General features: G+C 47.8%; 11 protein-coding genes across 11 annotated transcripts; 6 read left to right on the top strand and 5 right to left on the bottom strand.

Annotated features, from left to right (window-relative positions):
• Positions 1 to 683: 683 nt before the first annotated feature.
• BDW74DRAFT_157832 (sterol desaturase family protein) lies at positions 684 to 2,394 on the bottom strand. The gene is made up of 2 exons (XM_073725202.1): positions 2,221 to 2,394; positions 684 to 2,153 (listed from the first exon to the last, which is right to left on the bottom strand). The coding sequence occupies exon 2, from the start codon at positions 1,687 to 1,689 to the stop codon at positions 1,138 to 1,140; it is 552 nt and encodes a 183-aa protein (XP_073581614.1). The 5' UTR covers positions 1,690 to 2,153; positions 2,221 to 2,394; the 3' UTR covers positions 684 to 1,137.
• On the bottom strand, positions 1,771 to 2,394 carry BDW74DRAFT_59225 (uncharacterized protein). The gene is made up of 2 exons (XM_073733243.1): positions 2,221 to 2,394; positions 1,771 to 2,153 (listed from the first exon to the last, which is right to left on the bottom strand). Exons 1-2 carry the CDS (start codon positions 2,229 to 2,231, stop codon positions 1,853 to 1,855), a joined length of 312 nt encoding a protein of 103 aa, XP_073581613.1. The 5' UTR covers positions 2,232 to 2,394; the 3' UTR covers positions 1,771 to 1,852.
• A 999-nt stretch (positions 2,395 to 3,393) lies between these two features.
• BDW74DRAFT_169412 (NCA2 family protein) lies at positions 3,394 to 5,465 on the top strand (the record flags this gene model as incomplete). The annotated part of the gene is made up of 4 exons (XM_073726987.1): positions 3,394 to 3,410; positions 3,458 to 4,996; positions 5,044 to 5,169; positions 5,225 to 5,465. The coding sequence occupies 4 exons, from the start codon at positions 3,394 to 3,396 to the stop codon at positions 5,463 to 5,465; spliced, it is 1,923 nt and encodes a 640-aa protein (XP_073581612.1).
• Positions 5,466 to 5,981: 516 nt separating this feature from the next.
• Positions 5,982 to 7,761, top strand: srgA (Rab family GTPase srgA). The gene is made up of 4 exons (XM_073725201.1): positions 5,982 to 6,131; positions 6,227 to 6,470; positions 6,526 to 6,793; positions 6,855 to 7,761. The coding sequence occupies exons 2-4, from the start codon at positions 6,441 to 6,443 to the stop codon at positions 7,175 to 7,177; spliced, it is 621 nt and encodes a 206-aa protein (XP_073581611.1). The 5' UTR covers positions 5,982 to 6,131; positions 6,227 to 6,440; the 3' UTR covers positions 7,178 to 7,761.
• An 817-nt stretch (positions 7,762 to 8,578) lies between these two features.
• BDW74DRAFT_157822 (putative AAA family ATPase) lies at positions 8,579 to 10,700 on the top strand. The gene is made up of 2 exons (XM_073725200.1): positions 8,579 to 9,883; positions 9,937 to 10,700. Exons 1-2 carry the CDS (start codon positions 8,792 to 8,794, stop codon positions 10,663 to 10,665), a joined length of 1,821 nt encoding a protein of 606 aa, XP_073581610.1. The 5' UTR covers positions 8,579 to 8,791; the 3' UTR covers positions 10,666 to 10,700.
• A 195-nt stretch (positions 10,701 to 10,895) lies between these two features.
• Positions 10,896 to 12,137, top strand: BDW74DRAFT_59033 (RNA-binding protein with serine-rich domain 1). Its single transcript, XM_073733241.1, has 3 exons — positions 10,896 to 11,308; positions 11,368 to 11,473; positions 11,531 to 12,137. Exons 1-3 carry the CDS (start codon positions 11,024 to 11,026, stop codon positions 12,073 to 12,075), a joined length of 936 nt encoding a protein of 311 aa, XP_073581609.1. The 5' UTR covers positions 10,896 to 11,023; the 3' UTR covers positions 12,076 to 12,137.
• Positions 12,138 to 12,255: 118 nt separating this feature from the next.
• On the bottom strand, positions 12,256 to 20,731 carry atrA (protein kinase MEC1; the record flags this gene model as incomplete). The annotated part of the gene is made up of 26 exons (XM_073726986.1): positions 12,256 to 12,447; positions 12,506 to 12,624; positions 12,675 to 12,759; positions 12,814 to 12,901; positions 12,953 to 13,075; positions 13,122 to 13,204; positions 13,250 to 13,374; positions 13,420 to 13,617; positions 13,666 to 13,951; positions 14,011 to 14,205; positions 14,251 to 14,347; positions 14,393 to 14,554; positions 14,600 to 14,692; positions 14,738 to 14,835; positions 14,883 to 15,189; positions 15,236 to 15,689; positions 15,734 to 16,268; positions 16,315 to 17,544; positions 17,591 to 17,833; positions 17,880 to 18,359; positions 18,408 to 18,504; positions 18,554 to 18,706; positions 18,754 to 19,146; positions 19,193 to 19,479; positions 19,528 to 20,132; positions 20,182 to 20,731. 26 exons carry the CDS (start codon positions 20,729 to 20,731, stop codon positions 12,256 to 12,258), a joined length of 7,278 nt encoding a protein of 2,425 aa, XP_073581608.1.
• A 426-nt stretch (positions 20,732 to 21,157) lies between these two features.
• On the top strand, positions 21,158 to 21,997 carry BDW74DRAFT_180577 (nucleoside deaminase; the record flags this gene model as incomplete). The annotated part of the gene is made up of 5 exons (XM_073729785.1): positions 21,158 to 21,208; positions 21,264 to 21,368; positions 21,478 to 21,686; positions 21,738 to 21,835; positions 21,888 to 21,997. The coding sequence occupies 5 exons, from the start codon at positions 21,158 to 21,160 to the stop codon at positions 21,995 to 21,997; spliced, it is 573 nt and encodes a 190-aa protein (XP_073581607.1).
• Positions 21,998 to 22,086: 89 nt separating this feature from the next.
• Positions 22,087 to 22,874, bottom strand: BDW74DRAFT_180576 (putative NADH-ubiquinone oxidoreductase 21 kDa subunit; the record flags this gene model as incomplete). Its single annotated transcript, XM_073729784.1, has 5 exons — positions 22,087 to 22,167; positions 22,217 to 22,419; positions 22,468 to 22,673; positions 22,731 to 22,747; positions 22,815 to 22,874. 5 exons carry the CDS (start codon positions 22,872 to 22,874, stop codon positions 22,087 to 22,089), a joined length of 567 nt encoding a protein of 188 aa, XP_073581606.1.
• Positions 22,875 to 23,473: 599 nt separating this feature from the next.
• On the top strand, positions 23,474 to 24,797 carry BDW74DRAFT_58970 (Chromosome segregation in meiosis protein 3). The gene is made up of 3 exons (XM_073733240.1): positions 23,474 to 23,876; positions 23,926 to 24,004; positions 24,064 to 24,797. Exons 1-3 carry the CDS (start codon positions 23,638 to 23,640, stop codon positions 24,676 to 24,678), a joined length of 933 nt encoding a protein of 310 aa, XP_073581605.1. The 5' UTR covers positions 23,474 to 23,637; the 3' UTR covers positions 24,679 to 24,797.
• A 48-nt stretch (positions 24,798 to 24,845) lies between these two features.
• BDW74DRAFT_157792 (RCC1 domain-containing protein) lies at positions 24,846 to 26,755 on the bottom strand. The gene is made up of 2 exons (XM_073725199.1): positions 25,822 to 26,755; positions 24,846 to 25,775 (listed from the first exon to the last, which is right to left on the bottom strand). Exons 1-2 carry the CDS (start codon positions 26,623 to 26,625, stop codon positions 24,957 to 24,959), a joined length of 1,623 nt encoding a protein of 540 aa, XP_073581604.1. The 5' UTR covers positions 26,626 to 26,755; the 3' UTR covers positions 24,846 to 24,956.
• Between the last annotated feature and the right edge of the window lie 430 nt (positions 26,756 to 27,185).

The raw sequence follows: 27,185 nt of genomic DNA, 5'->3' as shown, positions 1-27,185 counted from the left end.
TTTGAATTATTTAATATATTATTTTATTTTTTTAAAGCTATTATTCTTGCTATGAAATTTAGTCCCTATTTAATATTATATTAGGACCAATTTAGGAATATTTATGCCTTAATAATTTTTTTTTATAAATTTATATATAAGGAAACTATAAGAGTATAATAGTCTTTTATTAAGATTATTTTATAGTAAATACCCTTTAACTTTATAATTAAATAGCTAGGTGGCATGGTGTCTCTTTATAAGTAGCTTAAAATAAAAAAAGTTAAAATTATAACAGCCTAGGATATAAAGCCAGGTATAAAATAAAATATTAAGAAAAAAAGGGGGTAAAATAATGGTTAATTTTTAGTTTATATATTATAAAAACTAACTCTTAGCTAACTAAGCTATGCAAAGGGTTGGCCTTAAACATATAAGGAAATTAATCATAATACTCCCATGTTCCATTCTCCTTACATTATTAAGCCTCCTTCGCCGCCTAAGGCTGACCTATTTTTTATTATTTTTGATTATTTTTTATTTTCTATTATATTATTTTCAAAATTTAAGTTAGTTTATTATTTTATTTAAAATAATTTTTTATTAATTTATATAAATTTTTTAAAGTTAAAAATTTATATATTATATAATTAATCATTATTTTAATATAATAATCTAAGGCTACACTCCTAGTGCTAATATTAGTTTATTTTATAGCCTAAGGCCGCTTGCTAACATCACATTGCGCCTAGCCTCTAGCAACACCAAGGTGGTAATAATAGGATAAAATATATAGACATTTTATTTTTAAAAATTAATAGTTAAGCCATGCCAAGCCCTTTATTATGAATACAATTTAAAACTTATAAAATTTAGGTTAAGTACATTCTACACTATTAATTTAGCAGCACTTGGCAGTGGCCAAGAGTTCAAAACATGGCTTCCAAGGTGGGTATGCGGCGCCATAGGCGGCCGGTGTAACAGATATTGAACAAAGTAATAATGTACAAAGAGTACACAGACTACCACAGAAAGTGCAGACTGTCTAGAACAATGGGCATGCTTATATGAACTTCAGGCAAAGAAGTAGCTATGTCCACATTAAATGCCTCTGCGAAACAGTCAACTCTACGCAAGCGTAGAGTGAACAACATCACATCATTGTGCCTTCTTGAAACTGCCGGCAGCCTTGTGCTCTCTCCTCCGCTTGATTGCCTCGGGGCTGTATTCCGTATCCAAAACATAATCCCACCACCTGAAACTGCTTGCGTAATTACCAACGAATTTCTCGTGATGGAGGTCATGATGGTCTGCCCCGGCCCAAAAAGGGAGGAAATGGTGAAGGCTCCATGGGAATTCATACCCACTGTGTGCATCGATTGCCTGAAACAAGCGAAGCACAATCCAAACGTACATCGTGAATATGTGCAAGTCGCCAGTCACCGCGCACCAGACGATAGGGCATCCGACAGTACCGAAACCAAGAATCATGACTTCGATAGGTGACGCGTACTCGGCCGCCATACCAAATGGAGCTGAGTATTGATGATGGATCTTGTGAATCGCCTTGTATAGTGGACCCCAATGCAGAGCACGATGGGAGAAATAATGCCAGGTATCTTCCATGACAAAGAAAATGCCGATTTGATAGGCCATAGTCCAGAGTGAGGGGAACGGAACAGACGTGGAAAGGCCAAAGAATTGAGCCATTGGGTGGAAAAGCCTGCAAAAAACCACGCCGCATTAGAATAAACTGCAAAGTAGCTGGGTCGGTATGTACTACTGACCAGATCTGTGGCAGTTCTACTGTAAAATGACTTAGAAGGACAAACTTCGCACAATCCCACTGCTCTCGTAAGGACGGGATTTTGGCCTAGTCGAATAAGTGATGAGCAGAAGCAAAAGGATGAGATGGATCTCTCCTTACCGCCTGAATCTTGTAGTTCTTGAAGAATCCCAAAGTATCGATGAGTATCCACGGCAAAGACCGTCCAAAATAGACCAATTCGTGCATGACAAAGGACATAATTCCTGTTGCTAATACATCGTTCTGCATCCACGCATACCAAGCTGCCCAGAGCCGTTCGGCGACATTGAGATGTGCGCTATGGCTAGAAATATCATTGTAATGCTCCCAGTAGGTTCCTGGGGTACTGGAGGGGTAGGTCGAATTCCTGGTTTTCTTAGTATCTTCGCATGTCATAGAGAGGTATTGCCTTATAGGATTTCTATAACACATACATTAAGTCCATGGCGGAAAACCTAGTCCGTTGTTGCCAAATAACTTTGTGTGTGTGTGTGTGTGTGTGTGTTCAGGCCCCAAGAGAATAGTCGACACGTTGTTGAGAGTATACAGAAGAAATATTGAACCAAGATTGTGAGTTGTGGCCGGAGGAGTTATTTCAGGGACTCGACAGAATAAGTTTCACTGCACCGCGTGATTTTTGCAACCTAGGTTCCGAGTGGCGCGACCAGGCACCGGCATGGAATATTTACCCCCTGACTAAACTACTGCTAGGCCGATCAGGGCCGAATGGTTGATGATTGACAGACTCCGCCCCACTCAGATGCCCCTAGTCATTCCCTGAAAGAACACATAGGGAGTACGGAGTAGACTACAGTAGTAATAGTTAGTTGATGAGCAACATGATAATTTAAACCGCATTTCGCGAGACTCAGATCCTGGCAAGCTACCCAGTCCCATGCAGACCCTCTCTCTCGTACGTGAACTGCTGGCGTTGTCAGGTCGACTGTCATGGTGCCCCATATAAAATTCGCTTGTGGGCTAACACTCAAGCTATGTTTAGAAAGGATCACCTTTCCTCTGAGCCGGTATAGAGTTTTCGTCGGAGCCTTCAGACCCGGGGCTCTCTCTAAAAGTTAATTTTGCTATGGAGACTACTAGCCCTACTCCAGACTCCAGTTTTTCCTGGGGAGCACAATGCACATAGAAATAGCTCTTGGCATTGAACTGGCCAACCCGAAAGTTGGTATTATTACTCCGTCTCATGCAAGGACAAACAAGGCAAAAGCAAGCTACACAACTGTGTTACCTAACATGCCTACGGAGTACTCATAGTCAATTAGCATGTACTGGCCAACTCATAGAACGGCATTCATTATTTTCATGCTGCGCAGATACGTAGTAGTGTAGATGCAGAAGTTGCGAAGTTTGAGATAATAATACAGCTCCGTTCATCCCTGGCGGTTCCAGGTTTCTCCAGAACCTCTAGGCTAGGTGCAGACCATTGCGTACGCGGTTCTCGATTGATGTACGCAGTAACCTGTGATGTCATAACATTTGGCGGAGACAATGCTCCAAGTTCCAACAGAAATATCGCTATCCGAATTATAACTCTCAAGATAATAACAGGCCAATCCGGACGAAGGTACTCTCGGCTCCAGGTGAGGACAATGTCAGCTGTTCACAGGCAAGTGAAACCTTCCGTTGCTAGAACGTTGACTAAAACGAACTCAGTAAATTCTATCGCCTCGAGACGCAGCTGGGAGAACTTCACCAACGCATCAATGACACGATAGAGGCGAATATTTGCAGCGAAGGAATCGATACTTCCATTGTGCATTTGAAAGAACTCAAGACGATAATCGGACACCTTTCGATCAAGCCCAAAATTGCCAACGCTAGGCATCATGATAAACTCTTGAGTACTATCGCAAAGTCTCGTCAAACTCTTCGCGATGCTCTCGACTCCTGGCCGCGATCCGATGTCTTCACACATCGCCTGTCAGATCTCTCGTGGCTGATAAGCGCGAAAGCATCGTTGCAGACTCTTGCGGAGGCATTGAAGATTTTCTCCGATAGCGTCCTTCGCATCAATGAGGAATTACAATACTGGGAGGGCGTGCTGCAGTCTGATTGGTATGTCTGTCTGTATGCTTTGCAGATTTCACCATGTAGGATGTGGCAAAGGTGCATGGAATCCGGTTACTACGACAGTAAACGGACCGCGCTTGGACGTGGGGGTGAGGATCGCGACGCCCGGATTAGACCTAGCCCAAGTACATGGCTGCGCTTCTATACTTCGGTTCAGCGATGTGTTTTCTCGAAGCCGAGCTCCTACAAACTTGGGCTCTTTCCTACCTTGAGCGGACCGAAATTGGAGATTCAAACGAGGACAAGAAAGCTTAAGGCCATGCGAGATTTCAATGCTAGAGCTGTAGGCCTTCTTTGTGACGAATGTCTATCGTTTGAGACCGGCCTTCATGCGGCCGATTATGGGATTGATGCTGGTGGCCTGCGCCGACAAGTACGGGCTACTGTCGGCCTACTCGGGTCGATCCTACGACGCTCCAACGACGGGTCCCTAATATTCGAGCATTTAGGGAGCGATACTCTGGCTCCCAACCAGGGTGAGGGAGGACTCGACCAGCTCGAGCCTGAGGCTATCCTCCGTGAACTAAATGATATCATTACAGATACTCTTCCACAATACAAACACGCGACAACTGGCAGTATTTATGTACTTGGTCGTCCTTCAGTTGCAACTCGGTATTGGTTACCTCTTTCATTGGCTATGATTTCGGCAACCACATCGTTGAGAATTGCGACACACATTGGTCCCATTCTAGCCGAAACGATTTCGAATTTCGGAGCAACTGCACTCGACTTCTGGAAGAACTGGGTTCTAGACCCCATATGGAAGCTTGTGCGGACTATACGCCATGACGACAAAAGCGAGATTGCTTTGATGAGTAAAAACAGCCTGGAAACCGACCGGGCAAGCCTCGAAAGGATGGTGGTTGACTTCGTACTTGATCGTGGCGAGCAGAATCATTACACTTCATCTGCCGATATGATTGCAGATAAAGTTAGGGAGGGGGACCTAACGCCAGTTTTGAGGGCCTACGAGAAGGATCTGCGCAGTCCCTTAATCGGCACATTCCGAGGCGACTTGGTGCGCGCTCTCTTGATTCAAATCCAGAAGACCAAAGTAGACGTTGAGGTAGCGATGAGTGGCATCGACGCCTTACTTAAGAGCCAGGAACTGGTCTTTGGGTGTGTACCTCCCTTTATGTACCTCAACTGAGATTAATGCGCTCCAGTTTTGTTGGTCTAACCCCCGGGCTCCTCATAACCTACGCCTCAGTACGCTGGGCTCTTGGACTTCTCGGCAATCGAAGGGGTTTTAGAATGGGCAGGCGGCAGGATGATCTGCGATATGCGTTGCGGTAAGAAGAAAATTCTGGTATTCGAAGGCACCAACTCAGATTAACATGCCTCCAGGAATATCCACCGTGATCTATCAACTTCTAGTCTTACAGCAGAAGGACGCCTTGACCACAAGAACTATGGCCTATTGATATGCGATGCTGAAATCCTCCTTATTAAAGGTCAGACTATACTCAAAGGAGAAGACCTTCGTTCATTCGAGGAGGATGTCGCGGACCTGGTCAACGAAAGTCGAGCCGATAAACAGCTTCGGATAATCCAGAGGATGGCCTGGACGTACTCGAAATGGATTTGAGAGTGCATAAGGTGTGCCTAGTGAGTTATGCATAAGTATAATGGATTACCCAAGCTCTGAATAGTTATAGCACAATTTGCACAAAGCGAGTGATTCACCAAGAAGTCTGAGTATCAGTATTCTGAGAGGCGCATCAAGGGCGAGGCGAGGGGCTGGTCGCCGAAGCTACAATACACTTCACTTCATAACGGAGTAATTTGTCGCGTGAAGTCGAGAGACTTGCTTGGTTCCGGCGGAGCCTTTACCTATCTAGGTACAGCATGGAGCCCGGTTTCCAATAAAACCCACGATTAGTTGACAGGGCCGGCATTAGGATCTAACCTATAGACAATCATATAACCATAACCCTGCTCTGTCTAACTCTAAGTGTGAAGAAATATATCGATTCTCGGGGGAGTGTCTGGAGCGAGTTGTAAGTAACGGAGTGTGGCAGCAGCCATACTGCGGATACTATACCCCATTTAGAGTTGCGTCGTAGACCCCGGTTGACGGAATACCGTAGCCATCCCTACTTCGTCTTAACACACTCGTCATCCATAACATTTAGTTGGTTGTCAACGGACACTCAGTTCTTGCTTTCAAACAAATGATAGCAGTCGGCTTTGTTGCTTTCCACGACTGAGCCCTATTACTCTGGCTTTAGTTCCGTGGTTTTGGCTATTACTGGTACGCCCCGACCCTTGCTATCTGACTTGAGGTAGCCCATTCCCTTCTCTGTGCCTCGCCATCTCAGAGAACCTCGGCCAACCCTGTCATTCCAGCGAGTGTCGCGATCTCTCCACTCATGCGGGAGTCTCTAGTCTATCGGACTGATTAAGAAGCGACGTATCTCCACCAAGCGAGGCAAGCCGGGAACATCGATAGGTACACGAGCGAAGCGGAAAGGAGGGGCCAAACCGTCAGCAGAGTATAGACTCTCTACAATCAGATACACCTCTGCGATATATCTACATCTTCTAACGGCCTTTTCTCATAATGGCCGGTACTAGAAACTACGACTTTCTGGTAAGTGCTGTTGGATGACTTGTACACATCGTGAGCTCTGACCAATTTGCAATAGATTAAGTTGCTATTGATAGGGGATTCCGGCGTAGGGAAGTCGTGCTGCCTTCTGCGCTTTAGCGAAGATTCATTCACACCATCATTCATCACTACTATTGGTATTGACTTCAAAATCCGCACCATCGAACTGGATGGAAAGCGAGTAAAGCTCCAGATATGGGACACTGCCGGGCAAGAGCGATTCAGAACAATCACAACAGCTTATTACAGGGGTGCCATGGGTATCCTTCTTGTTTATGATGTCACCGATGAGCGTTCATTTCAGAGTAATGACAGCCTAATCCTATATTTATCGTGCCCAGGTCGCTAACCTTGATCACTGTCTAGACATTCGAACGTGGTTTTCAAACGTCGAGCAACATGCTAGCGAGGGGGTGCACAAAATCCTTATAGGGAACAAATGCGATTGGGAAGAAAAGCGAGCCGTATCAATGGAGCAAGGCCAGCAGCTAGCGGATGAACTTGGAATACCCTTCCTCGAAGTCTCGGCGAAGAACAACATCAACATCGAGAAAGCCTTCTACAACCTTGCTGCCGATATCAAAAAGGGAATGGATACTTCGAAGTCCGAGCAGACAGGCTCTCAGGGAGTCAGCATAGACAATCAAGGTTCTGGGCTTAGCGGCAACACTGGAGGGAAATGTTGTTGATCACCTTCCTGTGCATCACTTACCCATACCCGTTTCGTTCTTCAGACTCCCATCGGGACTGGCTCTTTCCCAGATTTATTATGGTCATGTTAGTCATGACCCGGTTGCGCTGCGTGATCAGTCGGGCCACCTCACACACGGTTTTGTCGTTTGGACCTTTTATATGTGTATGTCTATAATCGTTCGAGGATAACCATTTCGTTCTACCAGTATTACTCGAAATCTTTGGGGGGTGGCGTTGACGACCTATCATGAACTACAAGCAAAGCGTGGCGCTTTACGCGACAAACTATCCTATGCCCCCTTTATCTCACCTAGATGGCCAAGCCAGTTCCATAGAGGCCCTGGGAGGGCTGGGATTGTGCAGGTATTGTATGGGGTCAGGTGAAGCAGCGCTCACAGTGCAGGCGGGAAACGCCGTGTTCAATCGTGAAGGGCCGTTGTAGATTATAGCCCGAGGGTAATTCAGAAGACCCTGACATACTATATGTGGTCTGTATACCAATATATACCTATATATTGTAGATGGGTAATTAACGGCGCATTGATGCCTACAAATCGTACATTTCGTTCTAACAAGTGAATAATTCTATTTTACAGCACCTGGTCATATAACATCCAGTTTTCGGACACGGCCATGGTCTTCCGCGTTGCTTAGCTGGTCACCTTGTCCATACCTGTCCCGGTACTCCGTAACTTGTATACGGTTTTCCTAAACTAGCTTGGTACCTAAACTAAGGTGAGACTAGTAATGTAGTGCGTCCAACCTAATTACATACCCTTCTCCCCACTATTAGTATACACATCTCCTTAACCACTGTCATTTTCTGTGAATATTTGGACAGCTAGACAATAATAAATAATAACAACAAAAGGAATAATCAGATAATGATTCCCAAACTGGTCACCTCTTGGTTAATAAATAGCTTACAGGTTAATTAAAGGCCCAGTTAAACTTGTTACTGTAACTCTTTCTTGGATGTCATGACAAAAAAAATCAAAAGCGGGGAGAACCCTCCATGGGGCTCACAATGACTCTCCACACAGTGATCTTCAAAGATATGAACATAATTCAACAGGGCAGAGACGCACACCGCCGCCGAGTGCACTATAAGTTGGGCTAAATATTGTACTTTTCGGAGCTCTTACTCCAAGAGTCGTTCGCGCGTCTACAGCATGCTTGAAAACCGGGATTTCTCCGTACGATCCCTGCCGAAGCAAATCAGAAACGACAACCGGGATGCCTTTCGAGTATACCTATCAGCAACCTCGCTGGCGACTCTCAAACTCAAGGCTGGGGATATCTGTCGAGTACTGACTCCCACCGGATCATCGAAGCAAGCCATAGCATGGAATTCACCGGAAAGCATTGGGAAGTCAGTCCTACAGGCATCGCGAACTCTCCAGGATTGCTACGGGATCAAGCTCAGCGACCAGGTCTCTATCGTGAAGGTGGATGAGGTTTTGGTAGACATCGCGTCAATCTCTTTGGTCGACTGCTCAGACCCCGACAAAATTGAAAGATACGGACCGATTGCAACCATAGACAGGACGCATTGGGCATGGGCTCTGGAATTTCCCCTCACGAAGTGTGAAGCCTTGGCTGTCGGCTTGATGTTTGACTTGGAACTGAGAGGTCAAAGGAGGAGCTTTAAAGTTGCAAGTATTCGGGGGGCGGCGCAAAACCACGATAGTACTTTGTTCCGGCTCTCTGAAACTTCCAAGGTCTTGATCGACGACTCCCAGGACAGTACTGAAGAGGATCTATGCTCTCATCTACAAGTCCTCCCACTCGGTCTTGGAGGGATGGGTCGCCAGATCCAGTTGCTTAATGAAAACCTCGCTGACTTCCACCCGGGACTAGGCGCGCTCGCCATGCCACCGTTCTATGAGCATGGCAGAGGTATACTCTTATATGGGCCGAAGGGAACCGGAAAAACCGCACTTCTCGGCCAAATCAGACAGGCGGGGTGGCGGAGAACGTTTGACCTCGACTCTTCGTCAATCGGCAGGAATGTCGGGGATAAGGAGACGAGGTTGCGCAGTATATTTCAAGAAGCTATTCGTTATCAGCCTAGTGCAGTGATTGTGGATCAACTGGACTTCCTCGCACCCAAGAAGCAATCGCTGGACTCGCATTCTCTAGCACCAGTATTATGCGAATGTATGGATTCAGCAAAAGCGGCCCGTGTTCTAGTAATCGGTGCTACTCGCCATCCGAACGACGTTGACGATCTACTGCGGACTCCTCACCGTTTGGCTAATGAAATCGAGCTGCAGATACCTACGGCGCGCGATCGATCTGAGATAATTACTGCCATATGTGGAGGTCCCTCCAGTGTCCTGAGTGAAAAGCTTATAGAGCTCATAGCAGAAAAAACGCACGGTTATGTTGGCGCTGATATATTTGCTTTGTTACAGCTTGTATGCCGCAAAGCTCGACAAAGACAAACCAGTAACAACGGAGACAGTAATTCAGACTCTGCGAATACGATTTCGAAAGCAATTCAAGGGTTGAGCATTGACAATGGTCCAGCTGTTGGCCTCAAGATAGAGGAAGGCGATATTCTGTCAGCTCTCCAAGAAACTCGGCCAACTGCTATGAGAGAAGTTTTCCTGGAGACGCCGAAAGTAAGGTGGTCAGATATTGGGGGCCAACATGACATCAAAAGACGACTTCAAAAGGCTGTCGAGCGGCCACTAAAGGTATGATATCGGAATTGACAAGATGTGGGTCTAAAAGCACTAACATACCTTAGTTCCCCGAACGAATGAAACGGCTGAATGTAAAAAGCAAGAAGGGAATCCTCCTTTATGGCCCTCCTGGTTGCTCCAAAACTCTGACCGTCAAAGCTCTGGCGACCGAAGCAGGCCTGAATTTCATGGCTGTTAAGGGTGCCGAAATCTTGAGCATGTATGTCGGTGAGTCTGAACGGGCCTTGCGCGAAATTTTCAGAAAAGCTCGCTCCGCCAGACCTAGCATTATTTTCTTTGATGAAATTGATGCAATTGCCTCCAAGCGTGGAAGTGCATCTCAGGGGGGCGTCAATGTGCTGACAACTCTCCTCAATGAGATGGACGGTATCGAGGAGCTCAAAAGCGTCTTGGTCGTTGCTGCGACGAACAAGCCTGAAGTACTCGACCCAGCATTGATGCGTCCGGGGCGCTTGGACAGTATTCTTTATATTGGGCCTCCTGACCTCGAGGCGCGGAAGGAGATCCTTCAAATTTGGTTCTGCAAATCTATGGTTAATCCCGAAGTAGCAGTGGAGGAGTTGGCCCTGAAAACTGAGGGGTATACTGGTGCAGAGATGGTGAGCATTTGTGAAACTGCCGGAGACGCTGCGTTGGACGAAGAAGATGAGAGTGGCCAGGAACAAGATGTTCGCTGGAAACATTTCGAGTACGCTCTCCGTCAAGTCAAAAGGCAAGTCACCGAGGACATCATTCAGGGTTATGAGCGATGGCGCGATGGCGCGATGCTGTAGATGTCAAGTAACCCAACTTTTAGAGTATATATAAGGTTGGACCTGGTCTACCATACTCATTACTGTGCCTACTCACTAGCTACCAGATGTGATATGTAGTTGAAACTTGAGTACCGTTCGGACACAAGCCCAACCTAACCCGTTACAGCTAGACGAATTTTCCAACTCCGGCATGACATACTCCTAGGTCTAACCTTCTTCCGACGGAGCTCGATCGACTGTGTTTCCAGGTTTCTTCAGCTCAAGAATCGCCATATTTGCGCCCATTGTTGCTACCTAGCGCACTCCTTCATTGCTCGCACCTCGATCGTCGCAAAGACCAAACCCGACCTCTCTTAGAAGCTCTCATTCATGCGCTATGCACAGGGAACTGTCACGTTCACCGCCAAACAAACGTTCTTTATCTCCTCCATCAGAGTCAAGACCCAGGAGGACCTCCCGAAGCCCAATGTCAGAGGGAAGTGTCGGCGGTCGCAAGGGACAGCCTGCAAGCCGCTCTAGGTCACGAACACGGACGCGATCCCCGAGCCGGAATCGAAGCCGCAGTCAAAGCCGAAGCTGGACTCGCAGCCCGGCTTCCGAATCATACAGAGGCAGGAGCTACAGTCGGAGTCCGAGCCCCTTAAGCCAGCGAAGTTCAAAGGTTAGGATTTACTCCGTTTTCGAATTCACTAAATTGAAGCTAATGCGAGAGCCCCACAGATTGTTGTAGAGAAGCTAACCAAGAACGTGATGGAGTCGCACTTGCGAGAGATTTTCGGAAACTTTGGGGATATCCGGAGCATTGATCTTCCCATGAACCATGCTTGTATGCAATGCCCACTTCTCTATCCTTGGTTGTGAAATTGACATTATCTGTATCTAGTTATGACGAACAGAGGCACGGCTTATATCCTCTATGATGACCCAGCAGATGCGGAAGCCGCTATTGCGCATATGCACGAAGCGCAGCTTGACGGAGCATTACTGAACGTATCGATAGTATTACCAAAGAGAGTGTTTTCCCGTTCGCCACCGCCTATCTCGAATGCGAGAGGGAAGTATGGACGCCAGAGACACCTGTCAGGACGACCTGCGGATAATCTCTCTTCACGTCGCTCGCCATACCACCAGCGAGCTGCTTCTCCCCGGAGATATGGTCGTTCTAGGCCCATGGAAAGGCATGACTTATATCGGCCCCGGTCGCTCTCGCGCTCCCGGTCCCGATCACCTCGTCGCTCTCCATCATTTTCTTCAAGGTCTGCATCGGTATCCCCACCAAGGAAAAGGACACGCGCGCAAGATTTCAGTCCCCGACGTGGCAGCCGTCGCAGCCCCAGCTACAGCAGCTACGACTACAGCAGTCGCAGCGGGAGTCGAAGCGCTAGTAGAGATAGAGGTCGGATCCAGCGTGGCTTACCAAAGAGATAGCTCATACGAATTGCCAGTGTCTCCCACTTTTTATAAAGTAAGCACTAAAGAAGCTCGAGTATGATACATCATTGACATGGTACACAGAGTGAGTTTAGTCCGGTTAGTCCATGATTGTTGAATGGTTCTGATTTGTTCTCACAGGACCCGGAAATTCACAAATGCGTAACGTCCCATAAGCTAAAAGAAAGCACACCAACCAATGTACATGGCCGCGAGATTACGTATATTAGTTGCTTGCATGATTAGTTCCTCGACATGGCCATCCACGGACAATGGAACTGATTCACCGGGAAGAAGCCCTCGGAGCTTACTGCGGACATTTTCTAGGACGCCAGCAGGGGTATCCGGTACATTCGCATGGGTTCGGCGCTTGGTGAGATTCATAGTTAGCTTTATATACATTAAATTCCGAAAATGGCGCAGGTACCTTCTTGCCAATAAAATCTGTCGTGGGGTCATGCAAGAATGTCTCAAGGATAGTCATGAGAGCGTCTTCATTCTGTCTCAGAAGATCCAGGCTTAGTTCGCACGTTTTCCGGAATGGACCTATCAATTGTCAGTGATCGTGTTACTTGATATTCATGACGGAAACGGACCATTATATCCGTAAGCACCGAAAGCGTCAATCATATTTTGAGTGAGTCGAAACGGCACCAACTCTGGCTTATCAAAGGTCAAACCCTAAAATACATAAGGTCAGCGATAGTCTTCAACCAAAGGACCAGCAGAATCCACCTTGTCAAAAAGACAATTGAAGTCAACATGTAGGACACCACCAGTGCCTTCCTCAAAGAGTATGTTCTCTCCGTGCCGGTCTCCCAGGCTGTAGCATATGTGTCAGCAGCGCACGCTTGATTGGGCGAATGAGACAGACCCTAGGACATATCCAACCATTGACATGACAGCACAGGACCGAGTATAGCGAAGCCTCGCTGAAAACCAGGCACCGGTCTCAGGGAAAACCTCCACAAACCACTCGTGTAAAACCGGAGGGAAACTGCATTTTGGTCAAACTAATATCAAAGGAATAACGAGCGTCCTACCTTGCTAGGACTTTGTCCGCGAATATTGACGCTTTCGATGGATCCGAGCATGCCTCGTTGAGATATTGTCGGATTTCCTCATACTGAACGGCGTTAAAGCACTCCATATAAAAGCTGGAGAGTCTTACATTTGGTGTTATACCCCTCTCTTTGAGTGACTTTGTGATCAAGTCCCTCAATGTTCTAAGATTGTCCACCCACTCAATAAGTCCACATTCCTCGTTTAACGGCGTAACAGCATATGTTTTGATATCTGCCGTCGTTAGTGGGTGAAGACTGGCAGCGATGGAATACTTACACATGCGTCGCTTGCTAGACTCTACGTCCTTTTTCAAGAATCTGTTTATCATGTTATTGAACTCCATCAGGCGTTGGTCTTTCCGGAGGTCGTCCTTTGGTTTACATAGGATATTGTAGATTTTCCCGTCGGAACCCAAGATACCAATCCTGCGAGGTTTTTGAAGAGAGTTCAGAATTAGGGCATCGTCAAGAATGGCTAGAGCAGTTAAGCGAAATGTATCGTCGGTGTAATTTGGCTGCGTACCTTCAATAGTTGTGGAGTCCCGAGGAAAAGCCCTGAAACCTTTTAGGTAGTCGAGATCATGGCTGGCTGGTAAAATTGGGGCAAGCATCGCCTGGAAGGGAACAACAAGTTGGCACGGGGCTATTCTATGATTGAAGTTGAGGTGTCGTGCAAGGTTGATTCTGGAGGTCTTGCTCTCAATCTTCGCCACACATAATCGCAGCAGCTCATCTGAAAACCTTTGGCCTTGATTTATCATCACGCGAACATCGTAGATTGTCTCTGTCTTTAACTTCTTGTTGATCTCCTGTCGCCATCTTAGCTTTCGCTGTATCTGAAAAGTGAGCATTCATAGGCGTAACCCACGGTGATTTTATTGAGACAAGTGAGCCCCCTTGAGGCTCGCTCTGCGGACGATGACTTGGCTACTGCGAGAACAGTCCACAACCCTTGCTGAGGGAAAGCGTTCACTACTTTCGCCACAATCTTGGTTAATAGGTTATAAACCGTGGAGTTCGGATGGCATATTCGAGCAACCACTTGAGACAATATTGTGAAGAGCTGATGGTCAGTTGAGAATTATGTTTATTCAGGGAACAAGCTTACCGATGCCACTGGGATTCTGTTCACGTATTTTCTTAGCTGCGAGTGCATGTCATCTAGACACTTCTTTCGTTGGTTTAGAGTATGAGCTTGAAAGTCCCTGTTATCTGTCAGTATGTAGGGAACCAGAACAAGGGTTACATACGCATTGTCACCCCTTTTCGGATCAAGCGGTTGCTCAATGTTGGAGGCATGTTCCAGCCAGAGGGTCAGGACCTTTGGCAATGACTGAAAAACGTATTTACTCCCATGTGCCAACGATCGAAGGTAATTGTCAACGACAAGTTTTGATGCCTCACCACTCAAGCTACAATGATAAGCAGCAGCACGCGCTCTTTATGAATAAACCTACAAGATTTGGGCTTCTTTCCCCAGCGGCTTGGACTTCTCTGAATCTAAGATTTTGTTGTAATGTTTGCCAAGATAATAATGGGCCTTCTCCCATCTGAAACCGATTAGAAAAGAAAGTCATTTGCCACGTTTCACTTACCTGGTATGAAGCTTGATAGCCTCGCGATATCTTTGTACTATTATATCTGACTGTGTTTGTCCTGCTCTGTCAGTCCACTTTGCCAACAACAGATGCGCCTAAAAAAGTTAGCCTGCCCCAAAGTCAGAGTGAGGGCGCGGCATACCCTGGCGGCAAGTAGGTTTTGGTGTTTCTCATTGGCAGGTGCGGCAGATTGTAGATCTGGAGTGTCGAAATTCGATGTAGCGGAGGCAAATTCATTTGCAGCTATCGCCCCCTCTAAAATCTGTATGGCTTTCCGGTGATGACCGTCTTTCCAGAGAAGTCGGGCATGTTCAATGGTGGCGGAGCGGTCTTTCAGATGAGCAGCATTGAGCATCGACTGATATGCTTGATTGCCGAAATTGCCTCTTCTCAGCAACCGAGCACTAGTCAGCCATGCGGCGGCTATATCAGCATCTGCAAACTTGCCACTGATTTTGATTAGTGCGACCTCTGATCCAGAGTGAGGGTGCGTACGTCAATTCCATAGCAGCTCTCCTCAGTCCAAGAAGATACTGCTTGTCTGAAAGGTATCCTCCTAGTACATCTAAGCGACGATCTAGAGCATCAGGCAAGTCGGAATGAGGATGTAGGACAACAGACTCAATCTCTGTCAAAGCATGCAACTTGAGCATGCTATCATGACACGATTGCAAGGACGCGGCAGAGTTAGTAGTGAGGGACCTAGCAACACTCAACCTCAATCCATTTACAATTTCGCCAAATTGCTGAGAGTTGCCCCGGCGAAAGGCATCCAAAGCCAACCCAATGCCTATGTTAAAGTCTGCTGTTGTTTTTTGCGCACAGAGTTCGAGGTAACCGTGCATTTTCTCCCACTTACCTGTCATCCATGACGCCTCCACCGCGAAAGGGAGGAACTTCGGAATAGATTCTGTCGTCTTCAGAATTTCAAACCGCGTGAGAATTGCATCTACACAATGTAAGTTGAGTTTCAATAAAGTTAAGGAGAAATACCTTGTTGTCCAGATTCTTTCAAGCAGGTAAACAAGTTCCACTGGGCATCAAGATTGCCGGGTTCTCTTTCCAGTTGTAATTCATACCAACTTTGTGCAGTGGCCCATCTCCCCGCCTTTCGATGCTCAAGCACCTGTTGGTCAATGTCCAGGACATGCAGGTGGGTTGAGATACCCTCAATTCCATCTGGCTCGTCAATTTGACTGTAGATGCCCTGAAGATGTTCATAGAGAGACTCTAGACTCCCAGACTGTTGTGTTTGAGGGCGAGCCGTATATTGACGAATATACTGCTCCCAATGAAATAGAGCTCTAGAGAAAGACTTGCACTGCACAGCTCGCTTCGAGATCACTTCTGGGGGTATGGAGCTCAGAAGAGTTTCCACTGATTTGATCTGAGCAGTGTACGACTCAATCAGCAGGTCCCGTTCGGTTCCCTTCGAGGCTTTGTGGTGATTGCGATTTCTGAGGCCATTCAAGTGTTTTTTCTTCCCCTGCACCCACCTCGAAAGGTAGTCCAACACCTCAAAGACACTCTACGCAACGTAAGTATCGTAGAAATGTGCCAAATAAGCTACTTACCTGGCTGCATAACAAGACCGCTTCGTGCACGTCATCCCCACTCTCAGAAAGAGGATGAGCGAGGATATTCAGGAGCTCCCCTTGCAACTCATGCTTTTCTCTCTCAGTTCCTCCAACCACACGGTGCAGGACAGCAAATGGAAAAAGAAAAGATGCTATCGAGATATCTTGTCCTTTGATGATACGACTGCAAATGCTAAACACAGTTTTCGCGTTGTCCCCATTTCCAGTTTGCAGCAGACCTTGCACAAAGCATCGTAGCCATTCGGCATGACTCATCCCAGGCACAAACAACGGATATGAGTACTTGGAAGTGGCTGCCTTGATTGTAACGGTATATCTAGACGTCAGAAAAGGCGTCAAAGTGTTGCGGATGGCCTCAGGAAGCTCCAACCATCGCCGATACTTTTCGTCGGCTTGAACACCGCGCGAACGTTGCGTGATCGCTGTATTGAGGTTGCAGAACATCAACAGATTTTGCATAGCGTAAGCTAAAAACCCCTGGGCCCTGGTGTTGGACGCCGATAAGAAGGCGTCGACTAGCACATGCTGGAAGAAAAAGAGCACAAAGTCAAATGTCTCCTCCATTTTGTCAAAGTTTGATAAAACAAGTATCGCCTTTTTTTCTTTGATCGTGTCAACTCGATTCGGATCCAGACAACCAACAAGACCAAGGCAGCGAGCTGAAAGCAATGTAATTGGTTCTGACGTAGTGTTAAATTTCAAGCAGCAGTCAAGTAAGGACCTCACCAGATGTGCTACAGCCGGGTCTGGTTGCTCACTCAGTACGGACCTGTGAACGAAGTCCTCGTGTTCCGCAAGATACAAGACAAGCTCTGTCAATGCTTGTTCAACTACAGTGGCATTTTCGCTCATGCACCGACGAGCAAAGGCCATGAAATGACTCCGAACATCTAGTGTGCCTTTCAGTTCGTTTATTTGAGCGTCAAATTGAGAGAGCACAGGTATAGAGGCCAAGGAAGGCATGGTGGCGAAGATATCCTGTAAGAGCTCCCGGTGAGATTTTGAGATGCGCCCAACGAGCTGGTAAGCATTGTTCCTAGTTTCTTCCGTAAAGGTGGCCCAATGTCTGATCACAATAGAAAGGGTTTGATCGAGAAGAGACTCGACTTCTTCTTCATGCAAAGAGCTCACTAATATGCCCCATACCATGAAGGCATTGTTGCATAGTTCTTGAATCTCCAATGCGGACCGCAAACAGGCACATATCTGTAGCTGTTAGAGTGAGTTAGTGTTTGGAGAGGGGTATACAGACCTGTGGTAGGGCACTGGTCACATGCCCTGGAGCAACCTTGATCATCGCCCCAATAGCCATTATATTCCGTTTTTTCTCCACGAGTGGCTGTCTAATCTGGAAATCATTGATGGCGTGCGCGAACTGCGTGATTATGCCAAGGACATGCTCCTCAATGAAGTGACCCACTAACTTGGACTTTCTTGACGCATGCGTCGATTTGCGCGGCACGAGAGCCGACAGAATACGTAGCGCTTCTTGAAACTATGTTTTGTTAGATAACCCTAAGTCAGAATAATGGTGTACGTACTTTTGCACCATTTTCTTCCCCAACATCACCAAGACCTTTTAAGAGGTCGCAGGCAATCAGGATTGGCTCAATCCTCACCAGCTCTGCTAGGGTACGGCCATCGAAAGCAGGGTCCACAGCAGATAGCGTGGCCATGATCATCTTCTGAGGATCCGAGGAGGACTGACACAGTAAGAATGCCAGTATTGCCGCGAGGTTGTCCTTTTCTGAGCATATATCAAAGGGACTCTTGGCATCTTTGTAGGTCCCTCCGATACGTGCAATAATATCTCTCTTACGCCAGAGTACCAGATGGGGTAGGACATAGACCTCTGTTAGCCTTAGGAAATCGTCGACTGTCATCCCGAGCAGGTCGCAAAGCTGTTCCGCCATGTAAGGACGAGATTGCAGATTTCTTGCGACTGTCACGGCAAGCGTTCTCCAGAAAGGCCGAAACAAGCCCGCAGGTGTTATGGCAAGCTGCTGCGCAAGCTTTGATATCTAAGACCTTCAGGAGGCGTTTGAACCAGGTTAGAGTGAGGGACGTACTTCGCTATAAGCCACCCCGCAGGTAAATGGATTTGGATGACCCAGGTACTCTACGAGACGAAGAAGGATTATATTCATTTCTTCATCGTTCGAAAACCTATTTCATCAGTTCTCAATTTTAATTCCAGCAAGGAGACCAGTTATACCTTGCTAGTCGACACAAGCACATGATGCAAGTCTCATGTAATGCCGTCTCTTGTCTTTCAGATAAGCTCCTCAACCATCCCAGGATGACAACGAAGTTACTGCGACGAGTTTCATGCTCTATACCGCTGCGCACAAAACAGACCGCGGTCTGGCTAATGTGTCGTCAGCACATGATACACATTTATAGTGCGGGACTTACCTGGCGACGACTCGAAGCTCCCGCACAGAGCTTCGAAGCGCACCAAGAAGAAAATCTCCGGAGATGGAATTTGAGAGCTGAAGAAGCGCGGGGTTCGAGGTGTGCATTGAAATTCGTTTCAATGCAGCCATAGTGGACACTCTGATGAGTGAGGAACGCGGGATCCTGGGAATGATGAATGCCAGTAACTGGCATAATTGATTGCTTTCAGTAATGTGCCTATTGAACTGAGTTTCGTCGTGATAGTCTTTGTCGCAGGTATGGCAAAGCTGTTTCTGCAGGGAGTTGCTCTGGACTGCCGTGGATAAACTCCCCGCGCATGCACAGGGTAGGAGGCCTACTGTATCTAGAAACTCCTGTTTATCTTGCTCAGGGGCTCCAGGGAAAGACTTGCTAAAGAAAGTTAGCACGTGGTCTGTGGTGTTATCACCGAACTCACAAGACCGCAAGCTTAAGAGTTTCCAAGTCTGATGCGCCTTCATAGCGCAAAATATGCAGTAGTCTCGAGACGAGCTGTTGAATTGCGTCCAGCCTGCTTTGCGGCTCCGGCCAAGGGAGACTCCGGCGTTTACGTACTCGCCCAGAATCATCATCATCAGCTTCTTGAGTCAATACCGCCAGACCTTGACTACAAGCAAAAGAATCAAGCATTGTTTTGACGCCAGAGTCGGTCAGATCGGCCGCACACGTCCGCATCACTTTGGCAAGAGCACTGTGAATCGCAACCTTGTTTTTCAGTCAGACTAGGTGGCCGAGTTAGGATCAAGTCTATACCTGAAGATGCGGCTCGAGGGCCTTGAAAGTAGGTTTCTTCATTGCCTCGGTTAATGGGTGAAAGAGCCCTCTGGTAGACGTGGTGCGATCAGTTACGTTGGCGATGTCGTCAATGAAACGACACAGCTCTAGTTGGAGGGATTGAGAATGGCTCAGATAGCCTAAAGACAGTATGTCGCCTAGCATTTGAGGGAGATCGTACGCTAGTTCCGTTGCAGATGATGCTTCGCGAAAACAGAAGGTTCGTATCGAGGTCAAAAAGTGCAAGCATATTTCAACTCGAGACTCATCGATGTTTAAGTTGGATCGGCGAAGCCAACTTGAGAAGACACCCCAAAGACGCTGGTAACCGTTAAGTACCCAAGCGAGGTTCTGCCGAATGCCGAATCCTATATCAGGAGAAGACGCCTGCTTTGTGAACGAATCAAGAAGATTGAGAGTCAAGAGAACAGCTTCCCTAATCGATCCAAGCTTGATTCTTTTCTTCAGCAGCGTGGAAGGGAGGCCGGATCTGCCTAGAGCCACGGAAAGGGGACCTTCGGGTGCCGGAAGAGACACATCCCATTGCTTGTGAATGTTGAGCCTTTCGAGGGAAAATATGGTATCTTGCCCGGTTAGCGTGATGAACACATTTTGGCTCGGGTTACTACAAACCAGTCGCGCAAGCCCGTAAAAAGGTGGGAATTTCATGATAGGTGGACCATGGTTTGATGTGTTTATATTGGGCACGAACTATCGTCGAGAAAATGCCAGTAATTTTCTCTTCCACAGTTTCACTGTATTGAGCACAAGAGAGTTGGAGAAGCCGGACGACGAGCCAGACGTATAACGGGGCGCAAGCCTTTTCGCCGAGGATTTCTGGATCAGGAACCTCCGTCAACGTATGGGGCGCTTTCTCGATTGTTGTTCGAATGATGTCCAAGCAATCCGACAATTGATTATCCAGGGCTCCCTTCTTCTGGGTTTCATCCTTCATACACGGTTCCAAACCGGCCTTGAGCACGATGCATATTAGCCTGCTAACATCAGTGGCGCTGTCGTTGAGGCTTAATTCGCTAAATTTGCCATCTAAAAGTTCCTTCCGGAGCTGAGCGAAAGCTTCCTTGGTTAGATGATGAACTTGGCTTCCTTGGGATGAGAGACGTGGTGCCAGCTGTGCCGCCAGGGTGGACGGGACTGGTTTTGCAGATGTCCAATAGGCCATACCTATGACGGAATGGAAAAGGACCTTCAAGTCATCTGCAGTGATTTGCCCTTCTTCTAATTACGGCATGTTCAAATTGAAGATATATCGATGGAGTGTCGAAGTAGCGCGTCTGAAGAAAACGCGAGACCGATCGGCGATAATTAAACACCGATAAGCGAGAGGCTGCTTATCAGTGCCCCATAATAATACTTTTGCGCCAGTGCGGGTCCTCCGCGGAAGTTGTCGATTCCAACTGCCAGAGGCTGGTTAATCACTACGAGTGGGCTCTTAAAAAGATTACGTTTTTGTCAGTGAGATAGAAATTCTTATGGTAGCGCTCACCTACTGGTCTATGCCCGAAACTTGATCGGGTGATAATTGTGCAACAGCCATCCTGCTGTGGAGCTCGCATTACCGGTATCCCAAGCCTTCGAGTGCGTCGCCATGAATCAAACAGCAGAGCAGGCATACTTCATGGAGCAGGCATTTAAGATGGTACGGGACGGTGTTGCAGCCGTTATGCGTTGGAACAAAACTGACTCTCGAGTAGGCACAGAAAGCGCTCAATACAGGCGAAACCCCTGTAGGCTGTGTGTTGGTTTACGATAACAAAATAGTTGGCCGCGGAATGAACGATACCAACAGATCTATGAACGTGGGTCCATAGTATAGTTTCCAGCAGATTTGTTGGAGCTGGAGAAATGTCATAATATATTTCGAGGCCTCTGGCGTCTTCCAGCTACCATGTTCTAACAATCTCATAGGGGACCAGACACGCCGAGTTTCTTGCCATTCAGGAGATTCTCCGCACTTACCCAAAACAAGCGCTCCGGTCGACAGACCTATATGTGACAGTCGAGCCCTGCGTTATGTGCGCAGCCGCCCTTCGCCAGTATCAGATACGACAGGTGTTTTATGGTTGTGGAAATGAGAGGTTCGGGGGGACTGGAAGCATCCTGTCCTTGCATTCTGAGTTTGTCTCTTAAGACAACGCGCCGCTCTTCGGAGGCTGATCGAACTTTAGTTTTGCGATTGACCCGCCTTATCCTGTTCACGGGGGACTCCAGCGGAAAGAGGCAATCATGCTCTTAAGGCGCTTTTACATACAGGAAAACGAAAAGGGTATTTCCATGTAACAGCTACTCAGATAAGGGTCTACTGCTGACTCTAATAGCCCCCAAACCTCGTCCTAAGAAGCACCGGGAGCTGAACACCAGGTTCGACGATGATGCTCAGTTTAACCGTACGGAACGAAAGTTGCAGAACCCATCGAGCGACCCATAACTCTTAGAGACCATATAAAGTATACAAATTTCAACTCCGGCTGTACGTCACACCGCGTGATACAATTTCCCTCAGATTCCGAGCCGCGTTCAGGAGCTCAGCTTAGATAGGCGCTCTGCTTCAAGCTCCCGTTCGGCTTGCTGATAGTATTTAGCTGTATCAACACCGTGCTTGTATGATAGTCAATATGCTGCTAGACCTGGAATAGGAAGAACTCACGTGTTCATGGTTGACAAGGTTGAACCACGGAATAACCTGAAGGAAAAAGTTGGAGTATCGAGAGTTCCGGGCAGCCACGCCCTGCAAGTGGGGGGATACTTTCGATACACCATACAGAGGCTCGCCCTTCTTGACTTTGTCGACCATTTCTCTCATGTCCATCTCAACCTCCCTTGAGTTCTCCGTGAGGCCATGAAAACGGTCTAGAAAGTAAGATAACGGACGCATATAAGCCGGACGGGGTGACATACTGCACGACCTCGAGTAGAGGATATGTGTACCACCAAGGAGACCAATCGCTACCGCGAGGCGCATTACAGGCGAGAAACCTCCCCTGCCTACATGCGAAGGGCTCACTCTCTCCATGACCCAGAATGCAAGCGGAGATGCCGCAGCTGACGCACCAGCGACCACATAGTCTGAAGGCCTCGCATAGCCGAAAACTCGTCGCACATGCCTAAATAAGAGCACTGTTTTAGCAGATCACTCTTAGCTTAACAGGGTCGGTCCGTACGGGTCAGAGTCGATGAGCTTCAAAGCGATGTTAGCGTTCAATTGTGCATGACGCGGGAAGAAGAAATCTGAGGATAGATCGCACCGGATAATCGGTAAGAGCTCGCTTTGGTGGCACGACTGTGGAGATGCTTTCGCCTGCCATTTTGACGGGGTTGAACCAATTGATAGTTGGATTGTTCAATGTTGCTGGTCTGGGCGGAGTTGAATTGGAAGTCGGAGGTTGTCAGCGCCAAGATTGATTTTCGGATTAGGACTAGCGCAGACTACCGGATACAACCATAGGTGCTCTTCGACATGACATCCGTACAACGTACATAATATCCACGGTAGACTAGGCTTTCGCAGCAATGTGATCCCTTTACCTCTCTGTCTTGTTCTCCTGATTGGCTTGCAATACGGATGTTAAGGAACTGCTATTCTTGTCCAAACAGATCCTTTAAGCCATGTTATGTCAAGCATTTCCTGCAGAACTGGACCGCATACTTTGTAGACAGGGTAGCCCATCGACTGTGACTGTGCATTCGCAATCAAGCAGTCCTGATCATTGGGCAATGTCTATGTCTCTATGACCTTGAGGAGAATCTCACAGAACAGGGTTTGGTTTAGGCATGAACTACCGTCAATTAAGACTCTAGTAGTGGCAGTCTTAAAATTTCTATTGTTGGCTCCAGCTGTGGCTGTCCTGCGTTGACTAACTAGCTAGTAATTAGAGACGCGTCCGGGACGCGTTTCACAAGGGTATAGCGTCCCGGTCCACGGGTTATCGATACGAACCCAAGATCTGCTCTCCGCAACGCTTCATGCTTGACGGTTCTATACACGGTATCATTTCAGTTTGATATAATAGAAATACACGTGCTGCTCCTCATAAACAACATTTCTCTCAGTCCACCTTCAGCGCCTCAATGGCAAATGAAACCAATTTAGCAGCAGAAGCGGCGCAATCTACCGACTATGTGGACGACTTGTTCGATTACGACGTCGGTCTTGACGACATCCTACAGGAAATCAATGTCAATACGAGCAGATTGAATCAACCGAAGCCGTCAGCCCAGCCTGATAACTCAGGGGTAGTCCTCGGTCTCGATGAGGAGGTCAAAGTCGCCAAAAAGAGACAACCTATCGCCAAACTAGATGAGGACAGGTCAGTCAGAGTACTTGAGAGTCGCGGCTCACTAATTCTTTTCTCTTAGACTGCTCACACAAGCTGGAATTCAAAAATTGCGGCGCTCCGCCAGGAAAAACCTGAAGTTCAAGGGTAAGGGAAATGAGGTTCGTAATGTCGTAACCTAAAGTAAGGGATCATGCTGACTTTGAATTGCTATATATAGTTCTCTGACTTGGCTCGCCTTTTGAACTTTTATCAACTATGGCTCGATGACCTATTTCCTCGCGCCAAATTTGCGGATGGCCTAGCTATGATTGAGCGACTTGGCCATTCCAAACGCCTACAGACCATGCGACGAACTTGGATAGACGAAGAAAAGCCAAAGCCCGCGGATGAGGCTCTGGACAATGAGCCTTCAGCGACAGAAAGTCGCCGATCAGTACCAAAGGACACCCCGCGGTCGCCTGGACGATTGGCTGATATGGGCGTGGACGAGGATTTGTTTATACCGGATATTACCAACAATCAGCAGTCAGCCCACGAAGCCGGTAGCGCGCCGGAGGATGACGAGTTTGACGAGCTTGATGCTTTGTTGAGAGAGCATAGAGAAGAGCCGGACCTTGGAATGCCTACATCAACCGGAGCCCCTGGAACTGACAGTGGTCCGCCAAATGAGGATGCTTTTGATGAGCTAGATGCTCTATTGAGAGAACATGAAGATGAACATGACGTGGCAAACATGTGTCGCAAGGAGTCCAAGCATGAATCGCTAGAAATTGATAGCCATGTAGATGAGCTCGAAGCGATGGAAGGACTGAACAGGCCGGAATTAAGGTAATATTAGGTAGTGTTTGTGTCAGGATTTTTACCAACGCCATGTATCGGCAGAGCGGTTTTCAATGACAAACCGAGCCGCATACTGTTACAAGTCTACTATCGTTGTGTGAATGAAGTATAAATACATTCGGACCTAGATCCGCCGCCGACCATAACCTGAATATGACCCAAAGAAAAAAAAAAAAAAGCGCCTAGCAAACAACCCCTATAACCAAATTTTAAGAGAGCACCCCACCCTCTTACTCGGGATTAGGTCTCTTATCCATAGAGAGTTCGTATTCAAATTGGCTCAGTGAAGACTGAGAATTGACCGCCACCTCCGGCCCAGTTGAGAGTCTTTCCCCGAAGAGCAGTGTTTTCCACGATAGTTGCAACTTCGATATCATCCTGCGTGCCTTGGCCGGTCTGGTAGGTAGCAGAAAAGCCCCAAGACCAGGGGCGGCCATCGGTATCAATCGCAATTGAGTGATCGGAGCCCGCCGCGACGGCTTTAGCTTTGATTCCAGGAACAGCTGTAGGCTGGATTAGAATGCGAGCCCGGCCACGCTCATCCTTAATAACCGCGTCATCGGGGAGGCTATCGATTTTCAGGCCAGTCTGGTAACCGTCAAGTCTACCCCAGACAAGACATTGGCCGTCCTGTGTGGCAGCTACAGAATGGTGTGCACCGCCACAGATCTGGGTGATGTTCAATTTAGATAGTGACTTCACAACCTCGGGCCGGACGATGGCAGCCTCACTATCACCCGCATTCTCACGGATGCCCGTCTCACCAAAACTGTTCAGGCCCCAAGCATAAACTCTGCCATTCTGATCCACGGCGAATGAGTGGAAAGCACCAGCGCCGATATGGACGATATTCTTGAGATGGCCAAATTCTCGAGGCTGAAGCCCGTTCAGCTTGTTGCGCTCAATGATACGACGACCTAGTTGATTTTGCTGGCCCGATCCCCACGAGAGAACGGCACCCCTCTCGTTGAGAGCGAGGACGTGGTTATCTCCACACACCAGGTGCTTTACTTTCTTGAGGCCCAGCAACAACTTGGGGATCGTCTGAACCTTGCTGCTGGCATCGAATCCGAGAATCCCATCGTTGCTCTTGTGAAGTGTTAGTTAGGCCACACGTTCATCTTTGACAACATACCCTAAATGTTCCCCAGCCATACACTTCACCTTCGTCAGTGAGGGCAAAGCTTGAGCTGTCCCCAGCAGCGACTTCGACGAAAACTGTGTCCTTGGGGAAAGCACTAGAAGGAATAGCAGTTGGCGTGCACTCATGAGGATTCAAATCAGGGTCGTCGTCCGAGTCCGAGTCCGAGCCCGAGCCCGAGCCACCCTTGTCCATGTCCTTGTAACCGCCCTCCCACGTCGTGTCGCGGCCGAGGGCACCTTGGTCATTGACACCCCAGGTGAGGATCTTATTATCGTGCGTAAGGGCGACGCAATGCATGCCGCCGACAGCCAACTGCACGACGCCAACAGTATCTGGCAGCAGATGCGGGTTGAGACGTGGACGTTTCACATCAATAACGTTCTTCCCGACTCCCAGGCCAAGTTCACCAGAGCTACCTTCACCACATACGTAAACGTTTAGTTTAATGGTGGGCGCGCTGTTGATGACCACCTTTGGCTTTTGCTTTGCTGTGGCGGGTTTTGCGACACGAGCACGCTTGGTCGAGCGATTTGTCGAGTCATCATCCTCGTCATCGGTAAGAGCTCGCTTTTTGGTTGTGTCCTCGGCTTTGGTAGCTTTGCGCGCCGCCGCGGGCTTTGCGGCACTCTTCGTGGCTCTGTTCTTGGTAATAGCAGTGGCCGCTGCACGTCCCCGAGCCGCAGTTTTGGTCGCAGTAGCTTTCTTCGTGGTAGTGTTTGCGGCCACAGTAGTCTTCTTTTGAGCTGCGGCGGTCGCGCGCGCCGCCGGCTTGGTCGCGCTCTTCTTAGGGGGCATCGGGGGCAGAAACAAACTTTCAGCGGGGATAAGGGAAAATGCGATAAATTTTGAAGAAGGTAGATAGAGTGAGAGTTGGAATTGAGGAGAGAGGAGTGGGAAGAAATGTGATGTGCAAAGAGAGAGAGAGAGGGGGACAAAGAAGCAAAGAAGAAAAAAGGCACGGCGATTTAGTAGGCTAGCCTAGTCCCTAGTCTTAGTGAAGATTGTTGTTTTGTTGTGGTGTGTTACGATGCGGCGGCGAATCACGGCCAAGTTCTGAGGTTCCCACATACCTCTATACTTATGATTATTTTCAGCAGAGGCACAGTTAAAGGGCCAATTGCATGCTTTGCCCACCCGAGTCTCCAGGCGGGATTCGATTCTCGAGTCAGGTTATCTTTGGATTGGACTATGAGTGACTTTCAACGACACTCTTTGTGGGCGAACTGCCTGGTGCCACTTTCTTTGTTGCTTGATGTTTTCACCCACACAGGAACCAGTTATAGAATCTATGTTTATCACACGACAAAGGCTAGACCAGTACCTCATCGTAACAACCAGGAGTCGACTTAGCTAGA

The sequence above is a fragment of the Aspergillus multicolor genome (genome assembly GCF_047715735.1).
Source record: "Aspergillus multicolor strain CBS 133.54 unplaced genomic scaffold BDW74scaffold_22, whole genome shotgun sequence".
NCBI classification, from domain to species: Eukaryota; Fungi; Ascomycota; class Eurotiomycetes; order Eurotiales; family Aspergillaceae; genus Aspergillus; species Aspergillus multicolor.
This window is presented reverse-complemented; position numbering and strand designations above follow the sequence as displayed.

Bases quoted from the DNA above. Each gene is read 5' to 3' on its own strand.
- BDW74DRAFT_59033 (XM_073733241.1), top strand. From the start codon at position 11,024: ATGCACAGGGAACTGTCACGTTCACCGCCAAACAAACGTTCTTTATCT. The intron at 11,309-11,367 runs GTTAGGATTTAC...AGAGCCCCACAG, and splicing joins TAAGCCAGCGAAGTTCAAAG to ATTGTTGTAGAGAAGCTAAC. The intron at 11,474-11,530 runs GTATGCAATGCC...ATCTGTATCTAG, and splicing joins TCTTCCCATGAACCATGCTT to TTATGACGAACAGAGGCACG.
- BDW74DRAFT_157822 (XM_073725200.1), top strand. From the start codon at position 8,792: ATGTTTGACTTGGAACTGAGAGGTCAAAGGAGGAGCTTTAAAGTTGCA. The intron at 9,884-9,936 runs GTATGATATCGG...AACATACCTTAG, and splicing joins CTGTCGAGCGGCCACTAAAG to TTCCCCGAACGAATGAAACG.
- BDW74DRAFT_58970 (XM_073733240.1), top strand. From the start codon at position 23,638: ATGGCAAATGAAACCAATTTAGCAGCAGAAGCGGCGCAATCTACCGAC. The intron at 23,877-23,925 runs GTCAGTCAGAGT...CTTTTCTCTTAG, and splicing joins GCCAAACTAGATGAGGACAG to ACTGCTCACACAAGCTGGAA. The intron at 24,005-24,063 runs GTTCGTAATGTC...TGCTATATATAG, and splicing joins TCAAGGGTAAGGGAAATGAG to TTCTCTGACTTGGCTCGCCT.
- srgA (XM_073725201.1), top strand. From the start codon at position 6,441: ATGGCCGGTACTAGAAACTACGACTTTCTG. The intron at 6,471-6,525 runs GTAAGTGCTGTT...AATTTGCAATAG, and splicing joins CTAGAAACTACGACTTTCTG to ATTAAGTTGCTATTGATAGG. The intron at 6,794-6,854 runs GTAATGACAGCC...ATCACTGTCTAG, and splicing joins CGATGAGCGTTCATTTCAGA to ACATTCGAACGTGGTTTTCA.
- BDW74DRAFT_157832 (XM_073725202.1), bottom strand. From the start codon at position 1,689: ATGGCTCAATTCTTTGGCCTTTCCACGTCTGTTCCGTTCCCCTCACTC.
- BDW74DRAFT_157792 (XM_073725199.1), bottom strand. From the start codon at position 26,625: ATGCCCCCTAAGAAGAGCGCGACCAAGCCGGCGGCGCGCGCGACCGCC. The intron at 25,776-25,821 runs GTATGTTGTCAA...ACACTTCACAAG, and splicing joins ATGGCTGGGGAACATTTAGG to AGCAACGATGGGATTCTCGG.